Consider the following 22,359-nt stretch of genomic DNA (forward strand, 5'->3'; position numbering starts at 1 on the left):
GCATAAATAATGTTATAGTGTGTGTCGTTACACATTCGCCAATACCAATAATGATGTTTTTTTTTTTATTATTTTTCAATTCTAAAACCTTCTGTAAGGAAAAAAAGTTTGTTTAGGGTTTATTTTTCTGCAAAAATTACTACGTTATTAGTACCCCAAAATTGAGAAATACTTATCATCCCGCAAAAATCAAGTCTTCAATTTACGTAGAAGAAAAAATAAAACAAAAATGTGGCGATGCAAAATCGAAAAAATCCCTTGGGAGAATATTTGTCTTTTAACCCTATAAGGACTATTTGTGTTTATCTTAGACCTTAGGCTGACATTTGTTGTTTTTAACCACTCATTATTTGATTGAACACAACTTTTCTTTGCAAGGTACAGTCCAATCGCAGCCTCTGTGGCTTGTGGCATAATATAGTTTTTCTAGCAAATGATACTGCTCAGCACACAGCAAATGCTGAGACTTATAGTTCATCTCATACAGTAGATCCAATGGTTACGAAGATCACGTGATTGAGATCCGGCTTCTTTATAACGTCCGGGGGGCGCGGCATCCTAAGCTGTGATCTGATTAGCTTACGGCGTTCACGTGATAAATTGCGCACCGACTTCCGGCAACAACTGCATCGTCACGTGATCTGGATCCGTAAGTGTCTCATGCTATGTATTGTATATGTAGACCCTGCAGTTATGTGGCCGCCATCAGATTATTTCTGTGCTGTTGTGTGAGTGACGGGTGACGCTGGCTGCCGATGTCTCGCTGTCGCCATGCCTGACTGTGAATGCCGAGTCACCGAGCACAAATCACTAGCGTCTCTGGTCTGTACCAGGTTATGTCTGCAAGTTGTAGAGACAGACGAGACTGTGCCGAGGCGTGAAAGCCTCCTGTATACAGGTGCAGGAGCCGGAGCACGAAGAGACAGCTGTTACTCAGGCAAAGTAGACATTACATCAGTAGTATGCAGCTTGTGCCTCTTCAACGGGGAAACTACAACTCCCAGCATGCCCGGGATAGCCACAAGTTACAGACCAGGGTGCTGGGTTCACCCCTTCATTCGGGGTTTCCGTTATTCTGCTCCGTCATAGAAGCAGAACAATAAGAAAACTGGAAGTGCCGGATATGGCGCACGACTGACACCGATGGTACCCGACTGAACCTATTGACTTTAATGACTTGCGTTGTTTTACCGGGAAAACACGCCCTGCTATTTTTTTACGCCATTTTGAAGCGGATCTACGACGGAGGCTCTGTTAGGAACCTCTGATGTAGAGAAATGAAAAAAAAAATGGTGTAAGAAAAAAAAAAACGGAGAGAAAATGTAGCTATTTCTCTTTATTCTCTTCGGCCGTGTTCAGACGCTGAGGATTGTGTCCGTATTTACACCTCTTGCACACAACCGAGTTCGGGGCTGTGAAAAGCAGTCTGCGTGTCCGCCGCATTTCTCGGCGGTACAGGTGAACGGGACTCCTGGCAGCATACACCGATAGAGTCTCTGTCTTCCCAAGGAACTGCTGTTCCCTACCGTATCATTTTGTTCAGTACAGAAGAGCAGTTCCGTGGGGAGGCAGAGACTCCTAGCATCATAAATGTCTATGCTGCCAGTCCCGTTTACCTGTACCGCGGTCGGGCCGGGAAATGCACCCAAGACGCGGACTATTTTTCACTGTCCGAACTCGATCGTGTGCAAGAGGTGTTATGCATGCGTTTCGCGCCTAAATCCTGACAGATCCCGCCAACATCCCTCCAGCAATGCATGTGAATGGGGTATTTCACTCTCAGGAAAATATCTGTGCAGAATAATGAACGTGGCGCAAATTTTAAAATCTACAAAGGTAAAAAGCCGCGGATGAGCTCCAATTAACCACTCGTCTGGATCCACTGGCCAATCTGCTGCAAAAATCTGAGTTTCAGCTGCCCTTTTCTGCCGCGGATTTTCTAAAAAACAAATAGTGCAGTGTGAATGTCGCCTGAGGCCAGAATACACAGATAACTGAATTTTCTAAAATGCAACTTGGAGCAATTTTAGCTTTGCACAGTTTTCTTTTATTTTCTTTTACATAAATTAAAATAAATATTGTACACAATTTCCGTTGACCTCTCCTCAATGTGATGCGACGATGTATTTAGTGACTATTGCATAGCAGACAAAAAAAAGCAAGGGAATAATAAAGGAGCCAATCAGGTTTCTGCTTCTTAATCAATTCCCCCCTTCCCCATTGAGTTTCACACATTGAGATCCAGTGCAAATAGTCTCTGTAGTCTTTACCACAATTTTATGAAATGACTGGAATGGAAACTGTGATCAGAACAACCAATACTCACAATCTACAGGTTTTTTTGTTTTTTTTTAAATGAACTATTTATAATGTTTTCCTTTTTTATAAAGCGTCGTCCTTCTGGTTTCGCCATGGGAGGCTGATCCATATGTGTCTTTTACACAGGTCTATATAAGCTGAATACAAATCTGCCCCCTAGTGGTGACAACAAACAGCAAAGATTGTATGTGGGTGCGCTAAGATGTAGTTCTGTGTAGAAATGTCCAACACCACAATAATGCCAAACTCTTGGGTTCAATTTCCTACTTTACATGTCCCTTAAAGAGGAGCTGTCACCATTCCTGACATGTCTGTTTTAGCAAATAATTGCATCCCCCATGAAATAACAATTCTGGAGCATCCTTTCTTAAAACTCTACGCTGCGCAGTTCCTCTGTCATTCCTCCTAGAAGTTTATAAATAAATTGATAACTGGGTGTGTCCCTACACTCTGACCATGTGCAGACAGTGAGAATGTAGGGACACGCCCCTTTGACAATGAATTGGAACACCCAGTTGCCAATTTATTCATAAATTTCTAGGAGGAATAACAGAGGAAACGGCACAACGCAGAGTTCTTAGAAAATATGTTTCAGAATTGTTATTTCATGGGGAATACAAGTATTTCCTAAAATAGACCTGTCAGGAGGGGAGACCGCTTTGTGGCTCTAGTATGTAGCACTTCCCTCAGTGATACTTCTCAGCTCGTGAGGAAGCAATTGTATGACACACTATGGGATTACTTAGAAGCCGGACGTTTTTAAATATTATTGAGGGCATTTTTTTTTAGTAACAAATATATTAGTCCGTGTGTTCAGTGTAACTTTGTAATTCGTCTTTATTAAAAATTCACTTTACTTTTGGAGATAGAGCTGTTATGTGTTCTGTATACAGAACAGCTGTATCGTTCGCTTCACACTGAATCCGTCAGTGCCACGGACCTGACGGATTCAGTGTTGGCGTGTCGGATCCACCTGTAAACGATCACATCTAAGTTCATAACTTAGATGCGATACAGGTGGATCCTGCGTGTCCGAGACAAGCAGGACCCACTTACACTGAAACCATCAGGTTCGCGGCACTGACGGATTCAGTGTAAAACTAGCGCTACAGCTGTTCTGTATAGAGAACACATAACAGCTCTATCTCCAAAAGTAAAAGGAATTTTTAATAAAGACGCATTACAAAGTTACACTAAATACACTGACTAATATATTCATTACTAAAAAAAACTCCCTCAAAGGTGTACAGAGTCTCAGAACATGTCACATGAGCTTCTTGATGCTTTCGACAGTCCAGTAGTCACCGAGGAGAAAAAAGACTGACCCTTCAAAGCAGACGGTATACCTTTCTTTTTTTTTTATAAACTTAGATAGCAATGTGATGTGTGTGAATAATAACTGATTGTTTTATATTGGTTAAGGTTATTACAGCATCAACTAGGTAGTAACAAAGTGAATGAATGGAGACTGGAAATGACTTCAAGTTTCAAGGTAAAGTAGCCCAGCGAAAAACATATCGGCTTGAATAGTTCTATTTTATCTGAATGTAGAAAAAAGAGGCTCCTTTCTTTCTAGAAACAGCGCCACTCTTGTTAATGGCCTGTGTCTGGAATTGCAGTTCAGTCCCATTCATTGTTGTTTTCTTTTTTTTTTTTTCTTTTTAATGTGACTCTCAGGCCAACATAACTAAAAAGCAGGATTCCAAGCTACTTCCTTACTGATTCTTATTTGGGTCAGTACAAATTCAAACAATAGCCAATTGCCAAAGCATGCAGTGTAAAGCATGGCGGAGGGATAGACAAGCAGCCCCTGATGAGACAGGAGGTGTGTCTAAGACTTCGTTTGCAGCTCAAAACTACCATTCTGTTACGCCGCAGTCACAGATCACAAATGGAGCAGAGCTAAAAAGCTGCTAGCACTGAAGAAGATACCATGGGGGTAGTAGCTTAAATATAAGGTTTTAGACCTTAAAGGGGTATTCCTATCTTGGACATTTATGGCATATCTACCTACAGCTGTCTCTAGAACGGGGCCCCCTGACCCCCATCCCTTTGCGGCTCTCTGACCACTACCTGACTGACCAGGTGGTTGGGAGTACGGACACATGTGAGCTACGTTGTTTTCATAGCTACCATAGAAGTGAGTGGGAGTTACAAAAACAGCTTAGCAGCGCGAGCTTGGTTATTTCCGTACTCCCAACCACCTTGTCAGTCAGTGGTCAGAGAGCCGCAAAGGGACGGGGTCAGGGGGCCCCGTTCTAGAGATAGGTGTAGGTGGGTATGACATAACTGTCCAAGATAGGAATACCCCTTTAAGGTCTAAAACCTTATATTTAAGCTACTACCAGTGGTCGGAGAGCAAGAGAAGGTAGGACGGGGTCAGGGGGGCACTATGAATAGCTAGGTGCAGGTCCCAGAGGTGGGACCTGCATATTCTGTGGATACGCCATAAATGTCTATGTTGGGGGAAAATGCCTTTAGCTGGAATTTCATTTTAAATTATCTACTTAAATGTATTTTTTAGAAAAATCTGATTAGTAATGCAGCTGAATGTCTGACTCATTGGAGATGAGACCTAAAAATACGCTGCCCAGCAGCTACAGGCTTTCTATGGGATTGTCAAGCGGTTCATACCTAGCAAACTGTCCATCTTAGATTACCCTTCTCTCCAGCTCAAGGCCATATTGGCACTGATCGGAGGGCAGAGATGCGAGGACGATTGTTGAAGTCAAATAAGGCTTTTCTCGCCTGCTTTTTACTTTATTAACCAGATTTAGATTTCGGCTTCCATTTGTGTTTCTTCTTTTTTTCTTTTTAAGAATTTGATGATGCGACTAATCTATTAGCTGCAAATCCTGATGCCACTACTGTGAGTATCGGTGACCCAGATGAGACTGTGGGTACCCAGCAAGGGCACAGATCTAGAGAAGAAGAAGATGACCTGTTAGGCAATGAAGATTCTGATAAAACAGAGGTAATGACAGAAAGTAGCCTGAATCCTAAAGAGCAGTATATCAGTATCATGCTAAGGGTATGTTCACACGGCCTATTTACGGACGTAAATCGGGCGTTTTTGCCCCGAATTACGCCCGAAAATAGCGCCACAATAGCGCTGACAAACATCTGCCCATTGAAAGCAATGGGCAGACGTTTGTCTGTTCACACGAGGCGTATATTTACGCGCCGCTGTAAAATGACGGCGCGTAAATAGATGCCCGCGTCAAAGAAGTGACCTGTCACTTCTTTGGGCGTAATTGGAGCCGTTATTCATTCACTCCAATGAATAGCAGCGCCAATTACGGCCGTAATTGATGCGGCGTTCAAGCGCCTGCACATGCCAATACGGCTGAAATTACAGGGATGTTTTCAGGCTGAAACATCCCCGTAATTTCAGCCTTAACGGACGCCCTCGTGTGAACATACCCTAAGGCTTCCAATGCACTGCCCCATTATTCAGCTCAATCCGTGAATTAAGCAATGGACTTAAAGGCTTTGTACACCTTTGAAATCATGTTGTTTTTTTTAAATAAAAATGTCTATTAGCGCGTTTGGTGCATTTTTCAAACTGCTTTTTATTAAAAATTATTTTTACTTTTTGAGATATAGCTGCTTTGTATCCTGTATACAGAGCAGCTGTATCTTGCGCTGAGACCTGAACCGTCAGGTCTGCGGGACTGACTGGTTCAGTGAAAGAGGGTCCTGCGTGTCTGACACAAAGTATTCACCTGTAATTGATCACATCTCAGTTATGAACTTAGATGTGATCAGTAAGGCTAAATGCACACATTGCGTAATTTGAAAATCCGCATCAAAGCCGCAGGTATGCATATGTAATTCCGCAGCTAATGGTGCGTCTTTTGATGCATTTTTAGGTGCGTTTTTTTACATTTTAATACGGAAATAGGTGCGGTTTTATGCTGCGGATTTTGGTGCGGTTTTCTGTAAAGTTAGTTGGATACAATTCGCAAGCGGATAAATTGACATGCTGCAGATTTTAAAATCCACACAGCAGGTCAATTTACGTGCAGAAAAAATCTGCACCGTGTACATGAGATTTCTTGAAATCCAATTTCGTTTGCTGGTACTGTATTACGCTGCAGATTTTCCACATGAAAATACGCGCAGCAAATCGGCACAGAATACGCAACGTGTGCGTTCAGCCTAACCGCTGGATCACGCAGAACCCGCTGACACTGCACCTGTCAGTCCCGCAGTTCTGACCGATTCAGGTCTTCATGCACGTTACAGCTGCTCTATATACAGGATACTAAGCAGCTGTAGCTCAAAAGGTAAAAATAATTTGTAATAAAGTATTTTGAAAGTTGCACCAAACAAACTGAATAATTTTTATTTAAAAAAAAAATACAAAAATTCAAAGGTGTACATAGAAAAGGATTTTCACAAAACGAACTTTTCTGACCTCATAAAAATAAGGTCCGTGATGGTTTAGTAGCTGGACCTCTTCCATCTTTAAAAAAAAAAAAAAGTACTGGTCCCAACTTGGTTTCTGACTTTAAAGGGGTATTCCAACCATAGATGACATTATCTGCTCTCCTGCGTCTTCTCCCTTTCTCACCCGCTGATAGCCACTTTGGCTGAAAAGAGATCACCGCACCTCCGTTTTTCTGATGGGTGGGGGTTCTGGAGCCCCTTCAGATACATAATCCATGGTTGAAATACCCCTTTAATAAAGAAGTGAGAATTATAGAAATGTGCAGGTGCTTTCTTATAGTACTAGGGACCTGCTAGAGATTGGTGGGGGATCTTCCAGGCCATACTGACCTGACTGAGACCTGTCTAAATTGACAGGTCATTAAAGTTAGCTTTGGGAAAACCCTTTAACCCCTCATTTGGTCTACACGTGGCTGGACAAGACAGTTGTTGTTTTTTTCAGGTACAGATCTGCCACTTCCTAATAAGTGTCGTACCTAAAAAAGAAGCTGATGCAGCTTCAAGACGCATTGTTTTAATACAAATAAAAAGTTTATTCTGTTTGACCGTCTCGTGCTAAATCTTTACCATGAAAGAGAGCGTCTCTTCTTGCTATTTCACTGCCTTCCCATAGTCCAAGCCTGCTGGAAAATGCAGCTAAAATTAAGATTTTTGAATTGATCTTTTTAGGGCAAGGGGGTTGTTTTGACCCTGTGGTCCATATTCTGGGTTTCTTCCGGTCATCAGTGATTTATTTTGAGTGTTCGTTGCACCACGATATGACGAGTGGGGAGCAGTGACCTGTCTTTTCATGTAAAGATGATCGTGATGCATGTGATGGGGAAATATGTATCTTAGGAGGGGAATGGAGGGTGTTGGGAAAGTCCCCATACAAAGGGTAGAAGGAGCGAGGTCCCCCAGCTGAAGTAGCTACATAAGGGGTTTGTAAAATTGGTGCAGAAAATTGATCGTGTAACTCTCACTTCTCCTCATAGTTCATACATCCAGATTTTTTGGTTTGTGTTTCACAGCTGCTTGCAGGACCAAAGAAGATCGCTCCTTTCTGGACATTTGAATATTATCAGACATTTTTTGACGTTGACACATACCAGGTAAGTACAATATTTCATTAGTTGTCCTAATGTTATTATTCAGAGGTCTCCAATTATCCAATATTTTGTCAGGTTCTTGACAGGATAAAAGGCTCTGTTTTACCAATCCCAGGAAGGAACTTTGTAAGGTTGTATGTAAGAAGTAACCCAGATCTTTTTGGTAAGTGTTATCTAATTTATCTGGATGTCACTTTCACGCTACTTTGAACTCTCAAAGTAAGGCCTTATTCGCACGTGTTCGGTCCGTGATATACGGACCGCATGTTGGCCGCGATTCCCGGACCGAACACAGTTCAGGGAGCCTGGCACCTAGCATCGTAGTTATCTATAACGCTGTGAGACACTGTCTGCCCGCAGAACTACTGTCCCGTACTGGAAACATGTTTTCAGTATGGGACAGTAGTCCCGCGGAGAGGCCGGGACACCAAGTGTCATACATAACAATGATGCTAGGAGCCCGGCTCCCTGCACTGTGTTCGGTCTCAGAAATGTGGCCGAACACATATATATCACGGCCCGAACACGGTTGTGTGAATAAGGCCTGATTTATGAAAATGGAATTGCTTCATCACTCACTAAATTATTATTTTGTAAAGGGGGGGGGGGGTGGAAGCTTCCTAAAGGGATTTACCAGGACTTTAACATTGAAGGCCTATCCATGTTTGATTGACAGGGGTTATGAGTTTGCTGAATTCACAAGGGGAGCGCTCCTCCCCCTCTCTAATTAGTGATTGATGGCCGCCGTGTATCTGCATGTATACATGGCAGCCATCAATCCCTGCAGAGTGGCCGGTGGAGCCTCTACTCATGAATATAGCCGACTCATAACACACACAATTTTTTGGGGACATTTAGTAGAACGGACCTGCCCCATACTATGGTTGCCTTAAACAGGATATCTAATACAATTGGCCATTACTTATACAGAAGCTGCAGGGCCACTCTCTAAGCAGAGAACCAAACATTCAGCAGAAAAAACTTTGTAATTACCACACGCTTTTTATTTTAATATACCAAGGGTAACCCAACGTATTTTATATGGAACTCCCTATGGGAAAAATATGACGGGGCCTCTTTAAGACCACATACCCAGACTAGAGCATTATGCATCTTATTATTATTATCTCCCTGCAGATGTAGTTTATAATGTGTATAGTGACTGTATCTTTCTTTACAAGGTCCCATCTGGATTTGTGCCACGCTGATTTTTACCATCACAATCAGTGGGAATTTATCCAATTTCTTGCTGCACAGGGGAGAACCTCAATACCACTATGTGCCAGAGTTCAGAAAAGGTGAGTTTCCCATTGCGAACACCCAAGTGAACTTCAAAACTGATGATCGGAAACGTGAGACATTAACATCATTTATGTGTAAAATGTTAGACGCAGACCTAGCAAGATTATTCTACTCCATATCCGAAATTCTCTAGACTTAAAAGCTACGTAAACCTGTGAACGCTTTATTTTTATTTAATAAAACAATATATTATGATGTTTAATGTAACCTTATGGCTGGGTTCACAGAGTTTTTTGATGCTGAAAATGCGCCAAAAAAAACGTCAGAAAATGCCTCCATTGATTTCAATGGGAGGCGGAGGCGTTTTTTTTTCCCGCGAATGGAAAAACTGGCTCGCGGGAAAAAGAAGGGACATGCCCTATCTTTGGGTGTTTACGCCTCTGACCTCCCATCGACCTCAATGGGAGGTAGAGAAAGCGTTTTTCACGGCGTTTTATGCCCGAGGCACTCAAATCTGCGTGCAGGCAGAGGAAAATCTGCCTCAAAATTCCAAATGGAATTTTGAGGCAGATTTTTCCTCCTGCAAAAAACTCAGTGTGAAGCCGGCCAAAGAGTGGTTTTTATAAAAATAAACTTGTACTTTCTGAGATCCAGCTTCTGTGTATCCTGGATCTATAGAAGGTGTATCTTGCGCTGAAATCCAAATCCATCAGGTCGCGGGACTGACGGCTTCAGTGACAGCGGTTCAGACACGCAGAATCCAGCTGTTATCAATCATGTCTAAGTTTTGAACGTCCGTCCCGCTGACCAGACGGATTCGGGTTTCAATGCAAGATGCATCTTCTATGAGTCCATGATACATAGAAGCTGTATCTCAAAGTACACATTTTTTAAATAAAAAAAACCAATTAAAGTTGCTTAAAACACCATGATACATTGTTTTATTAAAAAAAAAAAAAAAAGTGTTCTAAGGTTTACATAGCATTTAACACTGCCATTTTTTGAGAAAGGGGGATGTTGTTAACACAAATATCTGAACGTTCTACTTCTTCAGCCAGGAAAAGCAGTAGGTGTTCAAACACAGACATATTTGTGGTCCATAATTCCTCTGCTACACTACTCTTAGCACGTGGGGTATTATTGAGTATGTGGCCCACATACAAGTGATCTAAACAGATCAGCTGCCTATTGGCACGTCTGCTGGATCTCTGATCTTGATGGGACCGCCCTATTCACAGTCAAACACTTTTTAGATTGATCCCCCCCCCCCCCGTTGATCAGCTGTTATCACTGAGGGACACTCATTGAGAGGGCCGAAAACCAAAACAGAAGACCAGAGAAACACCATTCATATTGTCACCAGGAATCAAAATTGGCTAAACTGTAATTAATATTTGTTGGTGCGGTGTGTCCTCCCACCATCCGCAGCCTCATCCCCTTGGCGACATGTGCAGTACATTTACGGCGCTGGCACAAATCGCCATAACTGTACAGCACAGGGATGATGTAGGCGCAGGAGCTGAGCTGTGTATGACATCTGACACTCTGCTGCAAAGGCCGGGATCTGACATAACTTTGATCCCGGCCATTTAACCCCCCCTGATGCCACGGCCAATAGTGATCACCCATTAGCGTTCCCATGACGCAATTATGGGGGTGCTGATGGGTTGCCATGGCAACCGGGAGCCTAAAGAATGACCCCAGGTCTTCTATGTGTGTATGCCTGTTAGGTCACCTGTCCGTTTTGCACTCCGTTATAATACCCTGCACTGCATAAAAGGGACAATAAATCCCTTAGTGGAACTAAGAATTTTTCTTCTGAACATTTATAAAAAAAATTTAACTAGAAAAACTAAACAAAGGAAAACCTTTTTCCCTTTACAAAATTCTTTATTATGGAAAGAAATTAAAAATATGAAAAACATACATAATTGGTAATACCGCAATGACCCATATTATATAAAACTAACACGTTAATTATTATTTTTTGTTTATCCCTCCCGCCCAATAAAAAATGAATAACAGTTAATAAGTCGGATGTAACCCAAAATGGTGTCATTTGAAAGCTACAACTCGTCCCACCAAAAAAACAAGTCCTAATACGACTACGTCAAGGGAAAATTTATGGCTCTGGGAAGGCAGTGATGAAAAAACAACAAAAAAATTGTTGTGTCCTCAAAGCCCAAAATAGCTGCGTCCTTAAGGGGTTAAATGCATTTCATTGTCAAGATCTCCTGGTGTCTGGATTTGACTGAGATTTAGCCTCAAATTTGTCATTCAAAACCAAGAAGGGTGTGACAACAAAAACACACAACAGTCCAGTGGTCTGCGACCTATGGCTCCCCAGCTATTGCAAAACTACAACTCCCAGCATGCCCTGACAGCCACAGAACAACAGCAGGAGACCCCCTCACCATTCAATTGATGAGCAGTCAAGATTTTCTTTGTTACTCAACCCTGAGGACTGTCTTTGTATCGCCAGCATTAGTCGGGTACTACTTACCCATTACCATTTTTTTTTTTCTTGCAGTATCCATTGCTGCCACAGCCATCTATGCCTATGCCTGGTTGGTGCCGCTGGCTCTTTGGGGTTTCCTGTCATGGCGACATAGTAAAGTAATGAGCATGGTGTCCTACTCCTTCCTGGAGATTGTGTGTGTCTATGGCTACTCCCTCTTCATCTACATTCCCACTTCCGTGAGTAAACCCAAGAGTTGATCATGCTGTACTTGAATGGGTTAAACCGTTCTCCGGTAACCGTGCACTGTTTAAGTATATAAGATGAGGATCTAAAACATGCAGTGACTGGCTACTTACAGAGGGAGCAAGTATTAAAGGGTAACTAAACTTTCATAGTGACATGCATGTCAGAAGATTTGATCGGTGGGGGTCTGATCACTGAAATCCCTACCGATCACCAAAACGAAGCGGCAGAGGTGCTCAGTGGCTCGGTCTTCTGCCGCTTTGTTTTAGCGATTGGTGCTCAGACCCCCACCGATCAAAACTTCTGACATGTCAGAAGTTTTTTTGAAAGTTTAGTTGCCCTTTAAAGTGCTACCTGCACAAACCGAGCAAAGCGCTGGCAATGCAACAATTTATTTCTTGTGTTTCGTAGCTGTGAATGTTCTTGTCAAATCTCATAATAAGAATATACCAAGATAAAAATACAAGAAGTGTCTTCACCACACAATGTAAAATATTGAGTTTCTTCGTTGACTATTGGATCTGTTTTTGTTTGTTCTTTCTTTTTGACTTTTTACATGTCTTCCAATTGCGCTTCTTTCATATAGATATTGTGGATTGTCCATTCTGAGATCCTCCGCTGGGTCCTCATGTCTTTAGCCATGTGCTTGTCTGGAGCTGTTCTGATGCTGACGTTTTGGCCGGCTGTACGTGAGGATAATCGAAAAGTCGCCATCTCCACTCTTGTGGCCATCATGATTCTCCATGTGCTGCTAGGAATTGGTTGTGGGGTAAGATTACACTTAAATGTATCATTGACGCAGGGATTTATATAGATAGGTATTTTTTTCATCTGGACATAATAGCATCACTATTGTGTCTCCATTTGGGCATCACTGTTCTATAACATAGAGCTGCTGGTCTGAAGACCCAGATGTGTGTGTGTGTGTGTGTGTGTGTGTGTGTGTGTGTGTGTGTGTGTGGTGACTATTGAGAAATGTTTTCATTATTTAGTTTTTTAATGTTAACTCTTTTTCATGTAGACTGCATTCCACCAGTAGAGTTATAAAATATATTTTATAATGTGTTTTTTATTGTTGTTTTTTTTCAAAGCAATATTTCTTCGATCAACCAGAAAGTGACCATGTACAACACACTGTGACATCTATTATTAATATGACCAAAGGGACACCACAGAGTCGCTAATAAGAGGTAATGGTAATCCTTTTCCGAAGCATTTCCTAATTGCAAGATAAGAATATTACACTTTTTTTTTTATTTTTATTTTTTAATTTTCATTTAAAAAAAATGAAACAAGTTTGCAAGTGGTCTTTCCTACCTTTTTTGGGTAGAGTCAGCGCAGTGTCTACCAGGACATTTTCGAGCACTTCATGCTTCCCTCTGCTGACCAGCTTTATGGAGATGCTGATTTAATTTTCCAGCAGGACTTGGCACCTGCCCATACTGCCAAAAGTACCAATATCTGGTTTAACAACCACAGTATCACTGCTTGATTGTCCAGCAAACTCGCCTGATCTAAACCCCATAGAGAATCTATAGGGTATTGTCAAGAGGAAGATGAGAGACCCCAGACCCAACAATGCAGACGAGCTGAAGGCCATTATCAAAGCAACCTGGGCTTCTATAACACCTCAGCAGTGCCACAGGCTGATCGCCCCCATGCCACGCCGCATTGATAACACCTCAGCAGTGCCACAGGCTGATCACCTCCATGCCACGCCGCATTGATAACACCTCAGCAGTGCCACAGGCTGATCACCTCCATGCCACGCCGCATTGATGCAGTAATTCATGCAAAAGGAGCCCCAACCAAGTATTGAGGGCATATACTGTACATACTTTTCAGTAGGCCTACATTTCGGTATTAAAAAATCATTTTTGAAATTGGGCTTCTATAATCTAATTTTCTGAGACACTAAATTTTGGGTTTTCATTTACTGTTACCATAATCATCAACATTAAAATAAAAAAATGCTGTAAATAGATCCCTCTGTGTGTAATGATTCTATAGAATATACGAGTTTCACTTTGTGAACTGAATTACTGAAATTAACTTAGATCTCCTTTTTTTTTTTTTTTTTTTTTTTTCAGATGTCATCTTAGTCTCTTCACTCATTCACAGTGGAAAAGTTGGGTCCAAACGTCCGTATTATTTGGTGGCGGGACGCTCTATGCTTCGTCTCAGACCTGTCACATGATGAGCTGCTCTGGGTTCTACTGGTGGTTTTTGTCCTTTTTATATAATAATTTATTGAATGGCTGATTTTATTTTTTATTATATATTATCCAATGAAAATAGAAGACACTACATGCCTGTAATTTGTCGTTGTGCTTTCTTATGTGCAGAGGAAGTATGGAGTCGTGATTTGGGATGTCAAGTTTATTTCAAATATTAATGTGGTTTTCGGGAATAAACCTTTTAGGGCCTGTCCCCAGGATAGGCCATCAATTTGTGATAGTTAAGGATCCTACACCCAGAACCACCAACTGATAAGCAGGACAAAGGGACCGCAGTGCCTGACATGAATGTATGGACACCGTGCAGGGCCTGGATAAACATTAATTAAAGGAACGACGCCTTTGTTGATCTTGGAGGGGGGGGGGGGGTGTCAGAGATGGCCATCAATGCCCCTTTACAGGAAATTTGCACTATTTAAATATGAAATACCTATAGTAATATAACCAAAGACTTGAGTTGTTTTTTGTGTGGACAATCCTTTTATTTTCCCGTGATAATAAATATAGCTTATAAGCACGGTCACTGCCAAATTCCATATTATAATTTTTTAAATGGATGGTAACATCAGAAATATATTTGCTTAAAGGGGTTCTTGATGTTCATATAAATATGGCTCATATAACTGAGGCAATGTAGTGCTCTAACTTTGTAATCTGCTTTGTGTTAAAGCGGGTCTGTCACCACATTATAAGTGGCCTATCTTGTACATAATGTGATCGGCGCTGTAATGTAGATAACAGCAGTGTTTTTTATTTAGAAAAACAATCCATTTTGACAGTTATGACCTATTTTAGCTTTATGCTAATGAGTTTCTTAATGGACAACTGGGCGTGTTTTACTTTTTGGCCAAGTGGGCGTTGTACAGAGAAGTGTATGACGCTGACCAATCAGCGTCATACACTTCTCCCCATTCATTTACACTGCAGATAGCGATATCGCTATGTGCAGCCACATAAACACATTATAACGTTGCTCAAGGACGTCATGTGTATTCAGAATCCTGACACTTCGGTAACGTTTGTGTGAGATTTACAGCACGGCAAGCATAATCTAGTTTTTAAATGACCGTTTAAAGCGTAATCTTGTGAGATCTCGCAGAAACATTACCGAGGTGTCAGGATTGTGAATAGACATCACGTCCTGGCTGGAGGTAATGTATATTCATTGTCTGGACACGCAGTAATGTTATAGTGTGTTTATGTGGCTGCATATAGCGATATAGATATATCGCTATGTGCTGTGTAAATGAATGGGGAGAAGTGTATGACGCTGATTGGTCAGCGTCATATACTCCTCTGTACAACGGCCACTTGGCCAAACAGTAAAACACGCCCAGTTGTCCATTGAGAAACTCATTAGCATAAAGCTAATATAGGTCATAACTCCGTCAAAAATGATTGTTTTTCTAAATAAAAAACACTGCTGTAATCTACATTACAGCGGCGATCACATCATGTACAATATAGGCCACTTAAAGAGGCTCTGTCACCACATTATAAGGCCCATTTACATGAGCCAGCAATCAGGCGAATGAGCTTTTATATAAACGCTCGTTCCTCATCTTTGCCCTGAGTAAACAGCGCACCGATTAGCTGACGAACGAGCAAACGTTCAACATCATCTTTCATACTGCCCTGAAAATCATCGATGTCGGCAGCACATCTCTCTGTGTAAACAAGGGACGTGCTGCCGACATTATGTAAACTGTATGGGGACCGAACGATCGTATTAATGAACATTCATCGCCATACAGTTGTTTGTATACTTGGGCTCTTTTATAATATGGTTATTATCTTTTGATAGAGATCAGTGTATGTGTCACTGCTATATAGCCATTCTAGATGCACATGATATAATGTCCAACCCCTCTTCCTAGTGCTTTGCTATAAGACCTTTTACTTATATGAATATTTAGAATCCCTTCAATTATTATTTTGCACAGGGGAGTCTGCGCACATTTATAGTTTATTGCTCCGCTGAACTTTCAGTCAATCTCCTATTTTTTTGCTTGCAGGTCTTCCTCTAGTCTTTGCCATGTTTGCCCCAGTTACCATGAGGTTATATTAAATGACCGTATACTACAATGGAGATTTTCCACTTCTGGCTAGTGTATTGTGTGAAGACTTTCTTCTAAAACATCAGTGGCGTTTTATTATACTGACTAAGGGCAGATACAGACGGACGTTGCGTTTTTGCGCGCGCAAACAACGCTGCGTTTTGCGTGCGCAAAAACCATTTGACAGCTGCGTGTGTCATCCGTGTCTGATGCGCGGCTGCGTGATTTTAGCGCAGCCGCCATCATAGAGATGAGGCTAGTCGACGGCCGTCGCTGTCCAAGGTGCTGAAGGAGCTAACTCTTTCAGCACCCTCGACAGTGAATGCCGAACACAATATCGCAAAACCTGTAGGAAAAAAAAGAAAAAGTTCGTACTTACCGAGAACTTCCCGGCCGTTGCCTTGGTGACGCGTCCTTGGTGACGCACCTCTCGACATCGGGCCCCACCTCCCTGGATGATGCGCCAGTCCATGTGACCGCTGCAGCCTGTGATTGGCTGGAGCTGTCACTTGGACTGAATTGTCATCCCGGGAGGTCAGACTGGAGGAAGAAGCCGGGAGTTAGCGGTAAGTCAGAACTCCGTTTTTTTTTTCTACAGGTTCATGTATATTGGGATCGGAAGTCACTGTCCATGGTGCTGAAACAGTTTAACTCTTTCAGCACCATGGACAGTGACTATCTCCTGACGTCGCGTACCGATAATTTTTTTGCTGGGTTCGGCCAAAACGAGTTCGGCCGAAACCGGGGACGTTCGGTTCGCTTGTCCGGCTTCGCTCATCGCAAAGACACTCCGTTTGGATGGTCGGAAACAGAAAAGCACATGGTGCTTTTCTGTGTACATTCATCCTTTTGACAGCTGGTGTGCTGTTTCAGTCGGTTCGCACGGAAGTGCTTCCGTGCAACCTGCGTGGTTTTCACGCACCCATTGACTTCAATGGGTGCGTGATGCGCAAAATACGCAGAGTTATTGAACCTGTCGCGCTTTTTGCACAGCAGACAAACGCTGCGCAAAAAGCACGGACTGTCTGTACTGCCCCATAGACTTGTATTGGTCCATGCGTGCCGCGTGAAAACCGCACGGACCGAATACACGCTCATGTGAATCCCCCCTAAAGGGAAAGAAACATTAATCTAAAAAAAAAAAAAAAAAAAAAAAAAAGTTCTTCCATTAGGAGTCTGTATGTTTCACATTATTTGTTATTTATCACATCATGCCTAATAAGAATTCATCATAAATTATTACATATCTATTTATAAGCGTCATCCAAAATTGGTGTTCAGCTTTTGGGATTGATATTGAGCTGACCCGTCTTGATTTGCAGTTATGCCACTAAGTTATACTGTATAATAGTGGTCACCGTCCTGTCGCTCTCCAGCTGTTGTGAAACTACAACTCCCAGTGTCCCCTGACACACTGCGGCAGTGCCACTGATTGGGGACCGCTGCTGTATACAATGACCAGTCCTTGGATCTATCTACCTATACAGTATGAGCCTCATGTATGAAAACTAGTGCAGAAGAGAACTGGAGGTTTTTGTCTGCACTAATTTTTATATGTGAATCTCCACCTCTATATCTTACGCCAGAGCAGCTGATGAAGAGACATGTGGCATTGCCAGAAAGCCCACGAAAGGATGTCCTCAGCATTAGACTTGCTTCACACGGCCGTGTTTGGTCCGTGAGATATGGACTGAATTTTGGTCATATTGCCCGAACACCGTTCAGGGAGCCAGACTCCTAGATCATAGTGATCTATGATGCTAGGTGTCCCTGCCTCTCCGCAGGAATACTGTCCCATACTGTAATGATGGTTTTAGTCCGGCAGGGAGGCAGTGACTCCCAGCAGCATGGATGGCTAAGATGCCAGGAGTCCGGCTCCCTGAACTGTGTTCTGTTCAGGAAATATGGCCGACATGTGGTCCGTGTCTCACAGACTGAACACAGCCGTGTGCAGCAAGCCTTCGTCAGATAAGGAGCCAGCCATCATTTTATTGCGCTCCTCTCTTCTGCAGAATCTTGTCATTCGCATTAATGAAATAAAAATATAATAAAACAATTCTATCCCACATGAGGGGCTCTGTTGCTTCATTTCATGAGACGTGTACAATTTCTTCCAGGTCTGAATTTTCCTAGATTTCTTCTTCAAGAATTGTTTTATCTTCAACCTTCCATTTCATAAGTCAACTAAGCTATCACTTCGATTCTGGTCTAGACTGCTCATCCGGCTTGTTCTGCAGCTGCCTGACCCTTCAAGATGTTTGCACCACAATATACTGAACTTGGAAAAATACTGGTTAAGGCCCCATGCACACGTCCATCTGTAAATACGGATCCGTAGTCATTTATAGTCATCCGTAAATCATCCGCATTTATGGAAGGATGTCCGTAAATAAGGTTTGTAGTGCATCCGTATTTACGGATGTGAAAAAAAAAAGGTGGAATCTTGGGTAATCCCCTGACGTCGCATAGCAACGCTTCCATAATAACGGACGGCTACAAAGTTGCCGCGTAGCGTTAGCCTATTGCTTTATTTTTACTTAAAATATATTAGCAGTAATTAAAAAATGGTTGCAAATGTGCCCCATCTAAAGGCATGTAGTGAATATATGGAATTAGTATTAGTCCTTGCAGAACAGAAGTTTACATGTTTCTGGGAAAACTATGTGACCACCATTACAGCTCTTTTATGGTTTGTTACCCAGCTTTCCCAGACTGCTGACATATAAACTTACCTAGTTATGTTATAATACAGATGCATGGGAGGAAGCCGTGTAGGAACCCCTGTAGGGACAGGAATTTTTTGAGAACGTAAAGGGGGTGTCTGAGATTAGAAAAATAGATTTTCTTTCCAGAAACAGTGCTACTCTTGTTCAATGGCTGTATCTGGTATTGCAGCCAAAACTTTCAAAATACACCAACTTCACGCTTGTCTTTTGTTTTTAGGCAGCGCGTTAAGATAATTGTCTTTTCCGGTTTTGTTTTTTTTCACTTTTAGGCCAAATGCACATGATGCGTATTACTTGCGGATTTGCCGTGCGGATTTTCATGCAGCAAATCTGCAGAGTAATACAGTACCAGCAAAGTAAATAAGATTTCAAGATCTAGATGTTGCAAACTTTTTCTGCACGTAAATTGACATGCTTGCGAATTGTATCTGACTAGTTTTATAAAGAAACGCACCAAGATGCGCAGCCTAAAAATGCACCTATATACGCATAAAAAACCCACACTATTGGGTTCGGATTTTACCTGTAGAAATACCTGCGTTTACCTGCAGATTTTCTGCCCAAATTCCACAACGTGGGCACGTAGCCTTATACAACATTTAAGGCTGGGTTCACACGACCACATTAACGTCCGTAATGGACGGACGTATTTCGGCCGGAAGTCCCGGACCGAACTCAGTGCAGGGAGCCGGGCTCCTAGCATCATAGTTATGTACGACGCTAGGAGTCCCTGCCTCGCTGCAGGACAACTGTCCCGTACTGTAATCATGTTTTCAGTACGGGACAGTAGTTCCACGGAGAGGCAGGGACTCCTAGTGTCGTACATAACTATGATGCTAGGAGCCCGTCTCCCTGCACTGAGTTCGGTCTGGGACTTCCGGCCGAAATACGTCCGTCCATTACGGACGTTAATGTGGTCGTGTGAACCCAGCCTTAAAGGTTTTTTTCCATTAAGGACATGTATCACTTATCCACAAGATAGATGATAAATGTATGATCATCTACCACTGGGAACCCCACCCATTACTAGAACGAGGGTCGCGAGCCCTCCGTCCCTCCTCACTGCACGACCACAGTCAGGAGGAGTGTGAAGGAAGCGACGGTTAGCCTGGGTTCACACGACCTATCTTCAGACATAATGGAGGCGTTTTATGCCTCGAATTACGTCTGAAAAAACGGCTCCAATACGTCGGCAAACATCTGCCCATTACTTTCAATGGGCTTTACAATGTACTGTGCCGACGACCTGTCATTTTACGCGTCGCTTGTCAAAAGACGGCGTGTAAAATTACAGCCTCGTCAAAAGAATTGCAGGACACTTTGGACGTTTTTGGAGCCGTTTTCTCATAGACTCCAATGAAAACAGCTCCAAAAACGGCAGTGAAAAACGCCACGAAAAATGTGAGTTGCTCAAAAACGTATGAAAATCAGGTGCTGTTTTCCCTTGACAACAGCTCCGTATTTTGAGAGGGTTTTGACTCTGCGTGTGAACATACCCTTATACATGCGCCCTGCTGCTACATTCAATGTCTATGGGGCTGACGAAGAAAGATGAGTACTGCGGTGACCTTTTCTTACTAATTCTACTTTTCAGAAAGTACCGACATGGCATTGTACATTCGGTAACTTGCAGTGCAGGTTCATGTTAAGTGTCCATTTCACACCACTTCATCCTCTTCTGTTTGGCGGCTGTAAAAGTCGCTTCATTAATCACCAATGTCTCTATATCGGGAAAAGTACGTAAGAAACTAGAATCCGGTAACTGTAGGCAGCTCCGGAGTCTCTCATGTAGATGTAACCAGGCATCAATTAGTGTGATGTCTGCAAAGTGTCCGCTGTAACCAGGAGGGATTCTTCTTAGTTAATGACAGTAACTCTACACAGCCGCTGTAAGCGATGCTGTCAGCCTGGATGAGGTTTCGCTACCAGGATCCTCCAGGTGTAATTATTCAGCTCCGGTGCTCCAATATCTGCAGACAAGATTTTTATAGGCTCCTATGATATGAGTTCAGTGGCTGGCAGGTAAGATATGGTCGTGCATATAGATATATATATATATATATATATATATATATATATATATATATAGCGTGTCTGATGTTTGGAAACTCTTTGCATAAAATATTCGAAACATGCACAAGCAATTCAGTAATATATTGTTATTAACAGAATATAAAGAAACTCCTTACGAAAATCCTTCCATTATTTACAGCCCTAGTATATCCTCTTACCTGCTGATGGACTGGCAAGGTAGTTGTGGAGAACTTCCATTCCCTGCAGCTGCTCTGCGGTATTCCCATATCACTCCATATTACTGTTAGTGCAATTCTCTAATATTTTATGTGTTGTACCTCCATATTGTGTATTATTTTATAGCATCGTATAGCTAGGACATGCTTGCTCAGATTTATTATTTATATATTACGTTCTGGCTGTACACTCACTTATGGGATTGGTGTCATTCCTTTAATTCAGCACTGAAGTCTACATTGTAATCTGGAATCACAAATGGTCCAGATTTTTTTATATTTAAAAAAAAAAAAAAAAAATGCGACGCATGTGATCACAATCTAGTATAAAACACAAGTATGTCTCTTATTCCCACACCCAACTGTTGTCTGCTTATGACAAACCGATTATCTTAAAGGGGTTTTCCCATCCGGGACATTTATGACATATCCACATTATATGTCATAAATGTCATATAGATGCGGGTCCCACCTCTGGGACCCGCACCTATCTCTAGAACGTGGTCCCGTAAACCCGTTCTAACTTTTTGTTCACACTCTGCTTCCTGACCACTTACTGATTACATGTAATCCTGCCTAGGGGAACAAGTGATTTCATATAATCCTTCTCTTCCCGTCTCTTGCTTCAAAATGTGTTCTCTCTGCTCAATCTTCTTCTTCTGTTCTTGTGAAATGCCACATTGTTTGCAGTTTTTATATAATAGGACCCTTTTTAAACTCACTAGATGCCAGATTGAAGGAATTTACTGTATATTTACACACACATAGAAACACAGACAAATCTAAAAAACTTTTGGGCACTGATGCAAAACGTCTAATGGACTACCAACAAATGGTGAAAAACAACACAATCACTATATCCAAGAATGTGGCAGGGTGTTAAAACTGTATACAGTATGCATAAAACTGCCTAGGTTGCCAACATACATTCGGTATGTTAGTAAGAAGTAGGGTACAGGGAGTATTACATCAGGATTAGACTACACAGGGTTTGTTTGTAGTCTGTAGCCATGGAGACACATAGATATACATGGGAGCTGTACACACAAAACATAGGGATATTTAACATTTCTCATTTTGATGCATTGGAATAATAAAAATAGTGGTGGCAAAGCTGGACTTAGCCTATAAGACAGGAACAATACTGAGAACATACACATCATATGAAATGCATTCACAAAAGCAATATGCCCTATGAAATGCCCAGAATGCTATTCTCACATATAACGATAACAGAGGGTAATACTTTGAAACTAATTATTACACGTAATCTACAACTTTGAAT

General features: G+C 42.0%; 1 protein-coding gene across 3 annotated transcripts; it reads left to right on the plus strand.

Moving 5' to 3' along the window:
* The first annotated feature begins 555 nt into the window (after nt 1-555).
* On the plus strand, nt 556-14,491 carry YIPF1 (Yip1 domain family member 1). 3 transcript variants are annotated; one of them, XM_075833039.1, is made up of 11 exons: nt 586-649; nt 3,613-3,659; nt 3,742-3,811; nt 5,139-5,293; nt 7,782-7,862; nt 7,935-8,022; nt 9,041-9,157; nt 11,632-11,798; nt 12,392-12,574; nt 12,897-12,995; nt 13,896-14,491. In XM_075833039.1, the coding sequence occupies exons 3-10, from the start codon at nt 3,781-3,783 to the stop codon at nt 12,987-12,989; spliced, it is 915 nt and encodes a 304-aa protein (XP_075689154.1). In that variant the 5' UTR covers nt 586-649; nt 3,613-3,659; nt 3,742-3,780; the 3' UTR covers nt 12,990-12,995; nt 13,896-14,491. The 3 variants fall into 3 exon arrangements, with proteins under 3 accessions (XP_075689156.1, XP_075689154.1, XP_075689155.1); XM_075833040.1 differs by lacking the exon at nt 586-649 and adding an exon at nt 687-822; XM_075833041.1 differs by lacking the exon at nt 3,613-3,659 and having other exon boundaries at nt 556-649.
* Nucleotides 14,492-22,359: the final 7,868 nt, after the last annotated feature.

The sequence above is a fragment of the Rhinoderma darwinii genome, chromosome 7 (assembly GCF_050947455.1).
Source record: "Rhinoderma darwinii isolate aRhiDar2 chromosome 7, aRhiDar2.hap1, whole genome shotgun sequence".
Lineage (NCBI taxonomy): Eukaryota > Metazoa > Chordata > Amphibia > Anura > Rhinodermatidae > Rhinoderma > Rhinoderma darwinii.

Excerpts from the sequence above, each read along its gene's own strand:
- YIPF1 (XM_075833041.1), top strand. The coding sequence starts at position 3,781 with ATGGAGACTGGAAATGACTTCAAGTTTCAAG. Across the intron at positions 3,812-5,138 it reads AAATGACTTCAAGTTTCAAG|AATTTGATGATGCGACTAAT; the intron begins GTAAAGTAGCCC and ends TTTCTTTTTAAG. Across the intron at positions 9,158-11,631 it reads TGTGCCAGAGTTCAGAAAAG|TATCCATTGCTGCCACAGCC; the intron begins GTGAGTTTCCCA and ends TTTTTCTTGCAG.